The following is a 16355-nucleotide window of genomic DNA, read 5'->3' as shown; positions in this document are numbered from 1 at the left end:
GATTGGGGCTGATCGGGTGGGGGGGCTGGTGTCAGGGAGATCGGGATGGTCGGGGCGGGGGGGTGGGGGGAGGAGACATCGGGGCTTGCCTGGGGAGGTCCAGGAGGCCAGCAATCGGAGTGTGGGAGGGTCAAAAGGCCAGCGATCGGGCTGGCCAGTGATCAGGAAGCCGGCAGTGATTTGATTTGATTTGATTTATTATTGTCACATGTATTATCATACAGTGAAAAGTATTGTTTCTTGTGCGTTATACAAAGCATACCATACATAGGGAAGGAAAGGAGAAAATGCAGAATGTTGTGCTACAGTCATAGCTAGGATGTAGAGGGGTCACTGCACATGTGCCAATCTTCACGCTGACAGATCTGCGCATGCGTAGTGGCCCACTCAGCACTTTGTTGCTGGCCCCTCGGGCGGGAATAGACCCCACCCACAGATTTTCAGAGTGAATCCGGTAGGGCACTCTGTGATGCACAGAGTGTCAGAGATTCATTCTGGAAATCACACTAAAATATCCGGCAGGATTTACTCCCATTTTCCCACATGTTGCAGAGTAAGAATTTTTTTGGGAGAATCCCAGCCAAGATCTTCTACATCCAGTAGATGGGGCTTTAGCTTAGTGTTCCTTTTGAAATGTAGCCTTCTCTCACTACCATACTGAGGTGCCTGGAGTGTGTGCTCAAGTTCTTTAGAAACTTGCAGCTGCAACCTGACTCAGAACTGAGAGATCTAGCAACTAAGCCAAGATGAAGGGTAGAAGAGACTGAAGCAAATTGTGAAATAGCTGCTATTTCCTTTCTTAATTGCAGCCTCAAGCTGGTCAATCAAATCAAGCCAATAACTTCAACTATGTTTCCACACTTTTAGCCAAGAACTAGGCAGATAGATAAACCAGTGTGGAGGTGGGTTAGAGGATCAATAAATGAATGAAAGAAAGTAAGATTGTTAACATATGGTTTAGGTTGATCCTGTCAGTTTATGTACAATAATAGTCATCAGCCAAATACACTGAAAAAATAAATAGCTATTCTGATTGGGGAAATATTTATAAACGTTTAATATGCTCAATAAAAAAAATTGTGCACCACATTTTAACAAGGACATAAAGGCATTGGTTCGAACAAATTTACTAGAATGGGATTACAGTCATGTGAGTAGAATGGAGAAGCTGTAATTGCTGTCCTTAGTTCAGGACAATTGAAAATGGCCCTTAAAATCAAGAAGGGCTCAAACAGGATTGGGGAAGGCATTTAGCCCCTCAAACTTGTTCCATTATTCAAAGAGATCATGGCTCATCTCTGACCTAACTCCATATACCCAACTTTGACCATATCCCTGAATACCTTTGGTTAAAAGAATTTTAAATTGAAGATTGATAAATAACAGTTGACCCAGCTGCTGTTTGCAAAAGTGTGTTCAAAACTTCTACCACCTTTTACATGTAGAAATGTTTCCTAATTTCACTGTTAAGTCCCCTAGTCCTGGATTATCTAACAAGCAAAAATAGCTTCTCTCTATCCAATTGACTCCCCTTAATCTTGAAAGATTTTCTTCGATATTTATATGGTTGTACCAGTTCAGTTTCTGGTCAATGATAACCCCCCAAGAAGTTGGTAGTAGGAATTCAACAATGGTAATGCCATTGAACGTCAAGGGGAGATGTTTAGATTCTGTCTAGATTTAGTTGGGTGATTATTTGGAGGTGGGAGTGGTTAGTCTTGCTGATGCCATGGATCTGTGTTTGGAAGCTTATCTCAAGCTCAAGTATAGAATCAAAGTTGGTTCAGCCTCAGAGAGTTGCAAGGGAGGGAGATGGATTTGGTGGAGTTTATGGCAGGGACTCAAGTCAATGGCTTTAGTCTTCCCATTAGTTAGAGGAAACTTCTGCAAATCCAGTGTTGGTTGTCAGATAAGCAGTTAGACAATTAGGGGTCAGGAGAGGGAATAGCAAGGTAGAGTTGGGTATGGTGGTATTAATATGGAAACAAGTACTGTATTTTCAGATGATGTCACCAAGGGGCAGCAAGTAGATGAAATATAGGGTGCCAAGGAATAAATATTTAGGGGGCATCAGAAATAGTGTGAAGTGAGAGAAAAATCCATTGCAGGCGTTTCTTTTGCAATGGGAAAGTTAGCTATGCCTCAACAGCATCTTGGAACACACAGTTCCCATTCTGTGGCCAAAGGTAGGGGAGCCTAAAACTAGAGGGCATAGGTTTAACGTGAGAGGGGAAAGATACAAAAGGGTCCAGAGGGGCAATTTTTTCACACAGAGGATGGTGAGTGTCTGGGACGAGCTGCCAGAGGTAGTAGTAGAGGCGGGTACAATTTTATCTTTTAAAAAGCATTTAGACAGTTACATGAGTAAGATGGGTATAGAGGGATATGGGCCAAACGCGGGCAATTGGGACTAGCTTAGTCCTTAAAAGAAAAAAGGGCGACATGGACAAGTTGGGCCGAAGGGCTTGTTTCCATGCTGTAAACCTCTATGACTCTAGGTGGCTGCCTCCAAGATACCTCAGGTCGACTCAAATTGCAATCAGCCTCTGAACTGTCCTTTAAACTAGCCTAATAAGCTATCCACCACTTGCAAGCAGGTAGCTGTTTTGAGTTTCATTTGTTGTTGTTGAAGGCGTACCCATTTAAAAGGCTGTCCCTTTAATTTTTGATTTTATTTTATTTATTGTCACACATATTGGGATGCAGTGAAAAGTATTGTTCCTTGCGCGCTCTACAGACAAAGCATTCCGTACATAGAGAAGGAAAGGAGAGGGTGCAAATTGATGTGTTACAGTCATAGCTAGGGTGTAAATCAACTTAATAGGTCTATTCAAAAGTCTGATGGCAGCAGGGAAGAAACTGTTCTTGAGTCGGTTGGTACGTCACCTCAGACTTTTGTATCCTTTTACTGACGGGAGAAAGTGGAAAAGAGTATGTCCGGGGTACATGGGGTCCTTGATTATGCTGGCTGCTTTTCCGAGGCAGCGGGAAGTGTAGACAGAGTCAATGGATGAAAGGCTGGTTTGCGTGATGGACTGGGCTGCGTTCACAACCCTTTGTAGTTTCTTGCGGTCTTGGTCAGTTTAGGAGCCATACCAGTGATACATCAGTTCCTGAGCTGACCTCCAACAAAATGGTTTGGAGGTGGAATGGTGCCATTTTATGTAACAGCAACAGGCTAATAAAGTTGTATTTGATAGGCATTGAGAGAACAAATACTAGGGTAGACTTTGGGCACAATGGTAATCCTAGTGCAAATTTCACCCAAAACTAACGCTGGATTTTGAGAAATTGTTTTTTTCTCAAGGTTCCATTCAAACATATTTGCATATCACCGAATGTAAAATCTGCCATGAACCAACACAATTGGGCAACAGGTGAAAAAATGATTTAAAAGAACATTTGCTTTATTAAAAACTGCCAGATATATTTTTTAAATGATTTTAAAAATTCCTGATATATTTTAAAAGTGGTAATTCGGTACAATTTGAGTAACTAATTGGAAATCGGTATATCAGAAACAAATAGATGTTTGTAAACACAGGGCTAAATCTGACCAAAAAATGGCAGAGTACGCCGATTTTCTCTCCAGGTCTTACAACACTGCCAAAAGAAATCAAGGGAGTGTGTTTGACACTGCCATACAGGGGTCAGGGGCTCAACACGCTGGCAAAACGCAGCTGCACAGAGTTTGGAGCACCATCTTTGAAGGGCATCATGATCATAACCTGAGTAAGCTTCCCGGCCTAGCCCATACTGACACCAGTAATGCTGGAGTTCCATTTAAAAATATATAAGACCAGCTTGGAGAGGTTTTACTGGTACTTCCATTTCCAGGTTTGACTGGTTTTTCCTTCTGAAGGACCTAGCTTCTAAATGCAATTTATGAATGTTCACACCAGTTTTTATACCCCAGATAAAAACTCAGCTATTAATGTGCAATACAAAATATTTCAATACATATTTACTCAAAAAGTTGTAGAGTAACCATTGAATCATAGAATCTTACTGCATAGAAAGAAGCCACTCGGTCCATCGTGCCTGTGCTACAGGTTTTGAAAGAGATCCATTTAGTCCCTCTCACTCACTCTTCTCCTTATTAGATCTGTGACGTTTTTCTCTTCCAAGAATATATCCAATTTCCATTTTGAAATTTAATACCACTATTCCCTTTTTGAATCTGCTTCTACTCTTTTGGCTCGTGCGTTCCAGATCATCATTACTCACAATAAACACATTTCTCCTCAACTCACCTCTGGCTCTCTTACCAATGATGTGCAGATGCCGGCGTTGGACTGGGGTGAACACAGTAAGAAGTCTCACAACACCAGGTTAAAGTCCAACAGGTTTATTTGGTAGCAAATACCATAAGCTTTCGGAGTGGTGCTCCTTCGTCAGATGGAGTGGAAATGTCCACTCCACTCCATCTGACGAAGGAGCAGCGCTCCGAAAGCTTATGGTATTTGCTACCAAATAAACCTGTTGGACTTTAACCTGGTGTTGTGAGACTTCTTACTCTCTTACCAATCACAGTAAAACCGTGAACTCTGGTTATCGACTAATTTATGAAACAGTCATTTAATAAAATCTGACCAAGACTATGAAGCATGTTAGTTAAGTTTCAAAAGCACAGTTTTACAGCAAATTGTACTCCAGCTCCTCATGAGTCCTCAGCTTTTAGTGGTCCTCTGGTTCTATCACCCATAAAACTGAGTAGAAGATGCACCATGCAGTTTTTAACTGATTTGACCATAAATAATTCCCAGGGCCACTTCTACATCATAGGACCTCAAGTTCAATATATGGGGCCTGGAACAGGCAAATGTTTTAGACACCAATAGTGAGCCCCTTTCAAAATGGATCAGACTACACATTTTGAGATTTTCAATAGTCAACAGGGTCGGAATCAGGTGTAGGAGCAATTGAAAAATCACATTCCTGGAGAGTGTCTCTGGATCTCAATGCCTTTGTGACGCTCTCCAATTTTCAAAGTAGGGGAGGATCGGGGAACCTAATAATCTCCAATTCAGCAACATTATGCTCCTCAAGGAATTTGTTAACAAGCCAGGGAGGGAAGAAAATTCAATTCTCAAATGTGATTTTGGCAAATCTGAACAGTCTGCTGCACATTCATGCACAGAGTTCAAAGCAGGGCAAAGTGAAAGTTTATTTATCGTGGGCATTACCTCTGATTTGACCTTATAGCACATTCTTCAGCCTATATGCTGCTCGACCCTTGAGGTGTTTCTTGTTGTATTCAATTGGGCACTAAGATAATCATGTGTGTATTACTTGTGATGTCCATTCAAGACTTTGTACTCCCACAAGTTGCCTAAGAGCCACTCCAGGAAGCCTGAGCAGTTGTGCTGTGTCACAAAAATGTCACCTTGTGACCTAAGATTGGGACTGACATTTTGGATTAAAGTTGAAAGTATGCTGCAGACATTCTCCCAAGTATCATTGATAAAATAGACCAACAGCCATTATAATCATCAGTGATGCAGAACAATATCCACACTTGCATCAAAAGAAAATGGGGATGAATTTCTATGAGGATTGTTTTGCTTATTTGCCCCAACTTTGATAGTGGAGAAAACTGCATCAACACTGATGGTGTTATTTTCCTTGGGTTTCACATTGCGACAAATGAGCAGAAGATCCCCAGAAGTATTTTATCCCCATTTTCTTAGTCACACAGTTTGATTTGATTTAAACTGAAGTGACAACTGATTCTTTATTTGCACACAAGCTGCATAAATGGTAACATTTTCATAAAGTCAAATTTAAGTAGTATTGTACTTGTCTGTCACTGATCATTTGCAAGAACAATTGTAGAACATGTAAATTTCAATAGTTTCTACTTGAATGCTGCTTCAGTGGAATGTTACCATTTGTTTAGTATGCAGAAATGCAGCTAGACATTGATCACTTAAGTGAGCACCAAATAAAAGTGAATTCATAGAATCACAGCACATGTGATTGTGGGAATAACTGATGAAGTGACAGTACAGTTTTATCAAAACAGTGACTGCAAGAGTGGGTTCCATCATTTCAGCTTTGTCCATTTCTGATTCCACGCTTTTCATCCTGTTTCTTGTAGTCACTGAACAAGAGACTAAAGTTCCCAAGAAAACCATCATCATGTAAGTGCTTAGTTTCTTCATTACTGCTTGTGTAAGCTGTCATGGTTGTCCATCTCACCGCATGCTTGACGACATTGTGCCATACATATCAGATAATCACTGTTTTCCTGTGCATGTCAATGTTTGTCAGAATTAATTTAGTTAACTTAAGATTTTAGCCTGGAAGCACATTTTATTTGAGGAATTTTATGGTAGAGGGAATGGGGGATATAAATGAGATGAGTCCAGGAAACTCAGCAGGAAGAGCTTCCTGAATATCCTAGGGAGTTCCTAATCATAGGTAGGAGAGGTCCCATGCTGGCCTGGGGAGGTTCCGATGGTGGCTGAGGAAAGCAGATAGATCGCCCGTCTGGAGAGGGGATGAGGGATGGGTGTTGTGTGTCGCCTCATTTATGATCTCAAACCATCATTTTTTGAGTGTTAAGATTCATGGTTTACACAAATTTCAGAAAGGCAATATCGGAATTACAAGGATCCTCCTTAACATTAATTTGATTAATATAATCAGTTATATTTGGCTTTAAACATTTGTCAAGAGCTTTCAGAATACAGCTTCTATTACAGTCAAAATCATGTTCACAGCAAATGCTCAGAGCTGAATGCTTATGAATGCCAATTCTTTTCTATTTTGATGTGCATTTTGAATGTAATTATTGATGACCACTAAATGTTATAATTAGAGCATAAAACTGATATGCTTAGTGCAAAACAAATCAGATATATATTTCAGATAAATCTGCTGTGTAAGTTGAAAATACATGTTGAATCAAAGTTTTAACTTCAACATTATTTCCTGAAACTTAATCCAAATTAATAGCTGGTCTATTAATTGATTATTAATGTTTATTTATTAGTCACAAGTAAGGCTTACATTAACACTGCAATGAGGTTACTGTGAAATTCCCCTAGTCGCCACACTCCGGCGCCTAGTCGGGTCAATGCACCTAACCAGCACGTCTTTCAGACTGTGGGAGGAAACCAGAGCACCCAGAGGAAACTCTGGCAGACATGGGGAGAACGTGCAGACTCCACACAGACAGTGACGCAAGCCGGGAATCAAACCCGGGTCCCTGGCGCTGTGAGGCAGCAGTGCTAACCACTGTGCCGCCCCTGACTGCATAATTTCTCAAGAATCAATTGTTCAGAAAATGCCTAATTAGTACATGCCAATCTTTAATTGTTCAGTACTATTAATAACATGGTTCGATCAATTGCTTTACACTCACCACCAGAATTCAGCAAAAAAAATAACTACTGGCAAACACTGAAACTGAATAAAACAACATCTGCAATCTTACAATTATTAAAAGTGGTTTCAAATCCATAATCACGTCGCACATTTTATCCGTTGATTATAAACTTACTTACAACACCATCTGAGACCATCTACCAAGCAATTATGAGCTGTATTCAATGTTATTAATCAACTTTTAACTCAACAAAGCATTTTCAGTTGGCACTATATATCATGGATACAAAGTGATGCAAAGTGGTAGGATCTTAGTCTTTATGGTCTATATGATAAAATGGGAGAATTAAATTGAGTTCATTTTTCTGATAACCTCGAATTGATGATGTTTCTTTCACCATCTGCATGACCACGCCTCAAATAAAGCACTGGTAGAGATTCAATTTCCAGCTATACAAGAAGTTAGTCAGTTCACAATTGTTGAGAAAAGAATTTGTGCCTTTATGTAAATTAGTATTCCTCCTGCCAGCTAGCTGAAGACGTTATATTAGGTAATAAACATTCAGTGGGAAATTATACAGATCTCTTTTTGTATGATAATTTGTGTATTCTCTTTTAAGAACTGAAGCATGGTGTTAAAACAGCAATTTTAAATTACTGCCAGAGTGTAATTTAACAGAATGAATAAGTTACCACTGACATTATGTCTGACTGATTTGGGTTGAACATGCATGTCAGCGTTTGTACCGAAAATGAAAAAGATGCAGATTTGATGAAGAAGCACCTTTTTTTTATTCGCTGTATCGTTTTTAACATGACTGCTGTGCATTGACACGTGGTAAAATGTATTGCATCTAACTGATACTTAAGATTGCTTTGCTCACCAACTAATCCAAAGCCTGTCTGTATTGGAGCTAATGAAGCATTTTGTACAGTGCGGACAATGGGACCCTTCTGATGATTAAATTGTTAAAACGTTTTTTCATGATTAGTGAGGAGACTATTACAACAGTAGTCAAAAGCCCAAAGGTTAAACGGCGGACACCTTCAAGTACCTCACCTGCAAGATCCCCAAGACCACAGGAAACAATACCAGAAATACCTTTCTCAGCTAGACCCAAGAGACCAACTCCTAAGTTTCAGTCTGAACCCAGAGAAACCCCCATGAGAAAGCCACCCATTCCTGCAGTTATGATAACAGAACCGGAAGAACAAGGCGCAGCTGCGAGACATATTTTTGTAGAAACTAAAGAACACAAACCAAGCTGGATAGAAGTTGAAGAAGTGATTGAATTCAAAGTTAAGCAAAGCACAAAACCTGAAAGGAAAAGGTCAGCCTCCCCTTCTACTCGGACTTTATCTGAGCAAAGACAGGTGAGACATAGATCTTCAAGTCCAAGACCTAAGCGACCTCTAAAGATTGATCCTAACATAAACAACTCAAATAATAATCTGGTGGAACAAATGCGATCTTCTATTTCAGAAGAAAATCTAAACAATGTAGATATTCAGTCTCTTGTCTGTGAACCTGAGACTACCACAGAATTTGAACCCATCACATCAGAAAACATTAATCCTGACTGTATATTAGATCACTTTGCTGGTGCTTCTGACAATGTATCTGCTCATGAATTGAACAAATACAATATTCAGCCAAGTGTAACTGAAGATCAATGCAAATCTAATACCCAGCTACTGGAAGTGGAAACACCACTTGTTGCACATGTAGGTGAAACAATTATGTTAAGTTTTGAAACACCTGAACCTATGGATGATGAACACCTATCCTTCAAAAATCTATCTGATATTAAAACAACATCTCCTTTGGCGGTTGTGGATCTCCCATTGGATATTTCAGATGATGAAACAGAGGAATTCAAGCCAGAGCATGAAGAAGAAATAGACACAGAAGATGAACATGTCATTATTGATGAACCCCCTGAATCCAGTGATGATGACCTAGTAAACAGGGACACCAAAATTTTGACTCATAATGGCAAGTTATTGACTTTGGAAGACCTTGAAGACTACATTCCCGCTCAAGGAGAAACGTACAAGTGTGAGGATTCAGTTGACCAAGATTTTCCATCAGCTGCTAGTTCCAGGGAGCCATGTGAAATTTCTGTTCTACAGGCAGAAATAAATGAACCTACAATCGGCAAACCAGTTTTACTTAATGTTGGGAGACCAGTTGTTCCTAAGGTGAAACCAAGTTATTTGCATCAGTTTGGCGATCAACGCCCTGGAGGCATGTTCATGTCAACATCTCGAGTAAGAGAAATGCATTCAATGGGGCCGTCAAATTTATCAGTGCATGTCAGTGGATCGTGTACTGAATCAGTCATCCACTCCTCAACAGCAACAGAGAAGAAACCACCATTTGAATTAAAAACATCTTTTTGTACTGAAGTGCAGTGTTCTGTGGACAGTGGACAGCCAAGCTTTAAAACTGAAGTTTCTACAAGAACTCTTAACTATGGAGAAACTGTCACTTTACATATCAATAAGAAAGACCCACCAGAGGAGCCCAGCAAAAGTAAACATGATAAACTTCAAAAATAATCTTGTGATGAGGGAGCAACACGCCGAGTTTAAGATGAAATATAACAATGAAAAAGAAAATGTAATTTATAAAGTATTTCTAGTCTTAAGGGAGAACATTTAGAAGAACTTCTAATAAAGTCAGTGCTCACTATTCCAAATAATGCAAAAGTTTCAATAAAACTTATTGGACTTCCAAATTGATAATAAACATCAATATGTTATTAATAATTTATAGGATATCATGCGGTCTTCTTCAAAGGTATTCGTTTTCCAAGAAATATAAATTAAAAATCATTCAAATGTTCTCTCTTTAGTTGGGTCTTTAACATTGCATAACAGACTACAGACAAACTGACTCAGTTTCAATAAGTGTGTTATCATCACTGTGACTTCTTGATTTAATGCCAGTATGATCAAAAATGCTGGAGGATACAAAGATGCTGCTGACATTGTCATGCACCCTTAAAATGCCTAATTTCAAAGAATAAGAATTACTTTGTGTTTTCAAAGTGAAACTACAGTGACTTATTCTACATGTCATATCAATCATTGGAACATTTTGTTTTGAAACTTTTGTCCTGATATTGCTGATTTGGCAGACAATTTTGCTGATTTGGTAACAGACGATCTTTTGTTGCCCTTGTGGATTGAATATTAAATCTTGCTAAGAAAAAAACTTGTAGCATGTGGAACTCAATTTTGTATTTTTGCAACAATTTCATCACAGTTCTACTGACATTATTGAGAATTCCTCTTATGGATTGCATAATGGAAGGATGTTAGTGGGTTGGGGAATTCAACCATTTTAGACTAATGTTGCTCAAGCTATAAGACAGACATGCACTTTTTTGCTGATATTGTTTGCCACAGAACGTCCGATAATATATTTGTTGTCCCCAATTTTTCAAAAGAATCAAAATAAGGGGAAGAAGATAACCAGAGTACAGAAATATTAGATAATAACAATTAATGTGGTGTGGAAAATTTTAGTTAGCATAGAATATCCTTATACTTGTCCGTGGCCATAGGACTTGTGTCTGATATGATCAAAATAGCAGACTGTTTTCCAAAATGACTGACATTACAGGCCATAGAAAACTTACTCCCGAAACTAGTCTTCTGATCAATATTATTTTATTTATTTTCTCCCAATTTATTCTAGAGACTGGGAAGTGTGTTGCAATCTTGAATGTTTATGCATTAAGGATCCTTCCATCTGTTTAGATGTCAACATGTAACTTCCATAATGCTATCTGAATGATTTATGATATTGTGCTCTTTATAAAATGTGCACGTATACAGCAGAAGAAAACTAATTGGATCCATTGATACTAAAGTTTCTGTTGTGCGTTTTTACAACATTTTGTGGAAGAGCTGAAAGGAAGTAGATGAAAAATAGAACATGATTCTATGCAGCAGTAGGTGACATTTTTGGAAGAGAGCTGCAGGCTGACATTTGAAGTGTTTGTTTGCTGACTGTTTTTTTTTTCAAAACATATACTTGTGGTCACTGGCCTTTGCAGAAAAAGTAATCTCTTTGTCTTGTTAAGGAAGTGACTTATTGAAGGCTTTAATATTTAAATTCCTTTTAATTACTTGGATGATTCATATTTTAATTTAAAGACTGAAATTAGTTTATGATGCATTTATTTGTTCACCTACTTTCCTGTTTTAAATTTCATTTCATTATTCCTAATATTGTTCAGGTTGAAGTAAGAAATAGTGCTGAGTTCTACAGTCAGGTGGATAGTTAAAAAATTTGTAATGGGAGGTTTGAACTGGGTTATAATTTATTTCACCAATGTGAGTTAAGTGCAGGATGTGCAGCACATTTTGATGTGTGTATTCTCCATGCAGTGGATTGTTGAAAGGAAATGTGGTGGTGTGTATTAATACAGTTGTGTTTTTGGGGGGGCATTAAAAGACCTAGGATTTTAATGCAATATGAATATTGAATTACTTCAAAAAATGCCAGCTTACAAATGGTGAGCTCCAGCAGACAGATTGCCATATGAAACTTATTAGCACGCCAACATTTGCAAATATTGAAACCTTACAGCAAACAAAAATTAAAAGGTTATTTAAAAGAAAATGTACAACAGCCATGACTGTACTGCATTGTGAAAAGAAATTTGTGCAATATACATTATCTTTGACAAACTGGTATCTTCAAATATATTAAGTAATGTATCTTGTACAGTGTTTAAAACAGCATTAAATGTTTGGTGCATACTTACTTGATTGTTTTGTAAGGGGATAATATTTTTTTAGATATACATAGTGTATAAAAAAAACCGAAGTGTGTCTCCTAATTTCTGTGTGGCATTTTTGAACCCCTTAATAAAGTCTAGTTTCTGCAATGAACTTGTCATCTAAGTTAACTTTAAATATACATAAAATATATGTATAGCATCTGCAGGAAATGACTTGAAAAGGACATTCCACAAAGACAAATAGAGCTTCGTGCTTGGGTTAAAAGTTTAATTTGAAATGAAACTGAAAAAAAAGTTCAGATTATCCAAGTCTCTATCTTTTTAAGTGAGTCTTAGCCTTTCTAAAAGTGTATGCATTATTGTTTATTATCAAATGTAGCAACCACGGGCATGGTTTTAAGCAGAGTCAGACAGGCACTAAAAATAGCATCATTAGGTGCCAGTTTCCCATGCTGTTCCTCAGGATAAGAGAGCCCACCCAATTATGCAGTGACACAAATTAAAGTAGTTAAAGAGTTCTTTGAGGGTCATAGAAATCATAGAAACCCTACAGTACAGAAAGAGGCCATTCGGCCCATCGAGTCTGCACCGACCACAATCCCACCCAGGCCCTACCCCCATATCCCTGCATATTTTACCCACTAATCCCTCTAATCTACGCATCCCAGGACACTAAGGGGCTATTTTAACATGGCCAATCAACCTTTCCTGCACATCTTTGGACTGTGGGAGGAAACCGGAGCACCCGGAGGAAACCCACGCAGACACGAGGAGAATGTGCAAACTCCACACAGACAGTGACCCAAGCCGGGAATCGAACCCAGGTCCCTGGAGCTGTGAAGCAGCAGTGCTTCAGTTTGAAATTTTGGCGGGGTTTTTAGGTTGGACACTGGATCAGGGGCAGACCAGGTGCATGGATGTGGCAACATCGCAGGGACCTAGGGGGCGATTTAACGTGTCGGTCCGAGAATCGTGTGTGGGCTGATTTGCGGGATTCGCACATGTGTTCCCAATGCGCTTGCATCTCCCAGCGCCGAATATCCAGCGCGGTGGGGACAATGTTGGAAACTGGCAGGACCAGCAGGTAAATAATTTTAATCTTATTTTTATGTCATTTAAATGTTATTATTGGGCGCAGTACTGAAGCCACAGGGCCCAATAGCACTCTGTGCCACCTGACACTGCCCAAGGGCAAAGTGCCCATGTCCAGGGGGACCTTGGCACAGTTATGGGGCAATGCCAAGGGGGTGGAGCCTAGGGGGCGGGCCTTAGGGCGATCAGTGGAACTGGGGGGTCCCGCTACCACTCAGCCATCGGGATCGGATGGGGCTGGAGGGAGACCAGTAATCGGGGTGGGCTGGGGGGAGTAGTCCGCTAGGAGGTCTGCCTCCCGTGGGGCGGGGTTGGGGGGTGGGGCTGAAGACCGGGGTGCTCCGAAACGGAGGGGAGGTTCGGAAAATGCTCGTGGGGGCCGCGATCAGGCCATGCGGTGGGCTGGAGGGGCAGCACTGCGGGAGTCCCGGGCTGGCCAATGATCGAGCTGGTCAGCAAACTGCAGGCTGAGAGTGTGGAGCCAAAGCGCATGCTCAGAGTTCCCGAACTGTCAGACTCTGGTGTGAATAGGCCCCGCTCCCGAGCTTTTAATGATATTCACGATTGTGACCTCTGCATCGCACAGAGTGTGGGAGATTTGACTCTGAACTCCCACTGAAAAAACAATCGTGACTTACACCAGTTTTCCTGCAAATTCAGCACTTAGAACGTTTTTGGGAGAATCACCCCCCCCCTCCCCCCCCACCCCCGGTCTTTCTCACACCATCAACATAGAAGAGTCCATAAAAGGCTCAGCTTTATGAGAGGAGAGCTGAAATCTATAAGCGGTTCAGGAGCCTTCATTGGTGCAACTCTCTTTAGATCGGGGGTATTCGAGAGGTCAATAAGCAGCCGGTCTTCAATTAGTTTAATTTTTGTACAAACTTCAACGAAGAGATTTTCCTTGCTGGAAAGGGTCTCAGCCATTGGCACATCGGTGCCATTAGGTTTGAGGTTGCGGGGGGGGGCGGGGGTGTTCATCATCCTCTTGACAGTGGAAGTTGGTTGGGGGGCATAAGAGAAGACCTCCAAACATTATTGGGAGTCTAACTGAGTGCAAGGACACCACTAGCTGACAATCAGAGTGCAATACTCAGATTTTGGGCCAGTGGTGATGAGGATCAACATTCCCAGTGGGAGATGCACAGGCACATATGTGAGGAGGGCAGTGGAGAAGGACAAGGAGCAGAAAGGTTAAGGGTGTCATAACCTCAACATCGAATCTACCGCTGAAGATGAAGCTACCTGGACATGTCGGAGAACCAGTGCCTCAATAGACTGTGCCTATTTATACAGACTTATGATACATGTGTCATAGCTGGAGACTTTACAGCTCACGGCACTGCTCACCATGCCCAGCCAGTGGCTGCCAGAGTCACTGTGGTCTATTAAATGTTCGCCACTAGATCTTTCCAAGGACCAATTGTGGATCTTCTTGGCACCTAACAAATGGCTGCACACCATTTCATCCTGTAGGTCACTGATGCCTTGTTTGCAAGTGCTGGGCAGTATATTTAACTGCAGATAGATGGGGTCTCACAGACGCAAAGGGCATCCATCTCTGGATTGCCCTGGTGGAGGACATCGATTTCACCCATTTGGCCTTCAAGGCACCAGTTGACCACCTGGTGATATTCTTCATAAGAACACAATGGCACAGTGGTTAGCATTGCTGCCTCACAACATTTGGGATCCAGGTTCAATTCCGGCCTTGGGTGACTGTCTGTGTGGTGTTTGCACACTCTCCCCATGTCTGCGTGGGTTTTTCCAGGCTCCCCGATTTTCTCCCACACTCCAAAGATGTGCGGGTTAAGTTGATTGCCCATGCTAAATAGCCCCGTCGTGTCAGGGGGCTCAGCGGGGTCAATGCGGGGGATTACGGGGATAGGGCCTGGGTGAGGATTGTTGTCAGTGCGGGCTCGATGGGCCAAATGGCCACCTCCTGCACAGTAGAGATTCTACTCTAAATAGAAACAGGAGTAGGCCATTCAGACCTTTGAGCCCACTCTGCCATTTGATGAGATTTTCTACTTCCACACCATTTTCCTGCACTATCCCTGTACCCCCTGATGTATAAATCTTATCAATCTCAATCTTGAACATGTTCAATGACTGACCCCACAGAACCCTCTGGGACAGAAAGTTCCAAAGATTCACCACCCTTTGAATGAAGAAATCCTCCTCATCTCAGTTCGACGTGGTCTGCCCCTTATAATGAGACTGTGTTCCCTGGTTCTAGACCCCTAGCTAGGGGAAACATCCTTCCTGCATCATCTCTGTCAAGCCCTGTAAAAACTTTGTATGTCTGAATGAGATCACCTCACATGATAATCCCTCCATCCCAGGAATTAGTTTGTTGACCCTTTGTTGCATTCCCTCTATGTAAACTATCGGGTGATCTTGAGCCCACGTTTGCCGTCCGTGCAAATGCCGGCGGGGGCTTAAGATCCAAAAGTCACAGATATCGTCAGCGAGATCATGATCTCGAATCTTCCCACCCCTTGACGCCGACATCATGAAGTTTACACTCATAACAGACACAAACGTGCTTTATATGAATATGAATGGATTTTAATATCATTAACCCGCCCCCTCACCATACATTAACCCTCGCCAGGTGACGTCACGTCGGTGCAGTTTACAACAGGTTTATCTGGACATGAACCTGTCATGGGGGTCTCCCCAGGGCATAAAGGTAAGTATAGCCCTCAGGGAGAGGGACATGGTCTGGCAGTGCAGCCGGGTTGGCTGGCGTATTGAGGTCCCGCCCCCCTGCATGACAGCATGAAACACACCCTCTTGATTTTTTTAGGCAGTGTTGTAAGATCTGGAGAGAAAATGAACCTGTGCCAGAAGCAACACTCTTACCGTTTTTTGGTAGGATTCCCCCCATCTTTCATTAGTTAAGGAAGATCAAAACAACACATAATACTCCACAGCCCTGTACAAATTCACTCGTTTTCCCACCTGTTGATCACTTAAGTTTTTTTTTTGGGAGAATCCCGGCCTTTATCCTTCTGAACAGCAGACAACAGCTTAAATTGTTACTGGGGAATATATGTGTTGCATTAAATATATAGTTTAACTAGTTAAGCTACTTGTTATAAGTATAGACAACAGTTGAGTCATATCTCTAAACTTGAAATCTCATTAGTTAAATTAAACATAATAAAG

The 16355-nt window shown here is 41.1% G+C and overlaps 1 protein-coding gene across 29 annotated transcripts in view; it reads left to right on the top strand.

Moving 5' to 3' along the window:
- The window catches only part of obscnb (obscurin, cytoskeletal calmodulin and titin-interacting RhoGEF b), a 614792-nt gene that overhangs the window by 490289 nt on the left and 108148 nt on the right, over positions 1-16355 (top strand). For 2 of the 29 annotated variants that reach the window (XM_078231837.1, XM_078231836.1), the window contains 2 exons: positions 6101-6143; positions 8325-12236. The exons of the other annotated variants lie outside the window; for them this stretch is intronic. In XM_078231837.1, coding sequence (XP_078087963.1) covers positions 6101-6143; positions 8325-9894 — 1613 coding nt within the window. In that variant the 3' untranslated portion in view covers positions 9895-12236. Of the gene's footprint in view, positions 1-6100; positions 6144-8324; positions 12237-16355 lie in introns of those variants that run through there. 29 annotated transcript variants of the gene reach the window in all.

This window comes from Mustelus asterias, chromosome 2 (assembly GCF_964213995.1).
Source record: "Mustelus asterias chromosome 2, sMusAst1.hap1.1, whole genome shotgun sequence".
Classification (NCBI taxonomy): Eukaryota; Metazoa; Chordata; class Chondrichthyes; order Carcharhiniformes; family Triakidae; genus Mustelus; species Mustelus asterias.
This window is presented reverse-complemented; position numbering and strand designations above follow the sequence as displayed.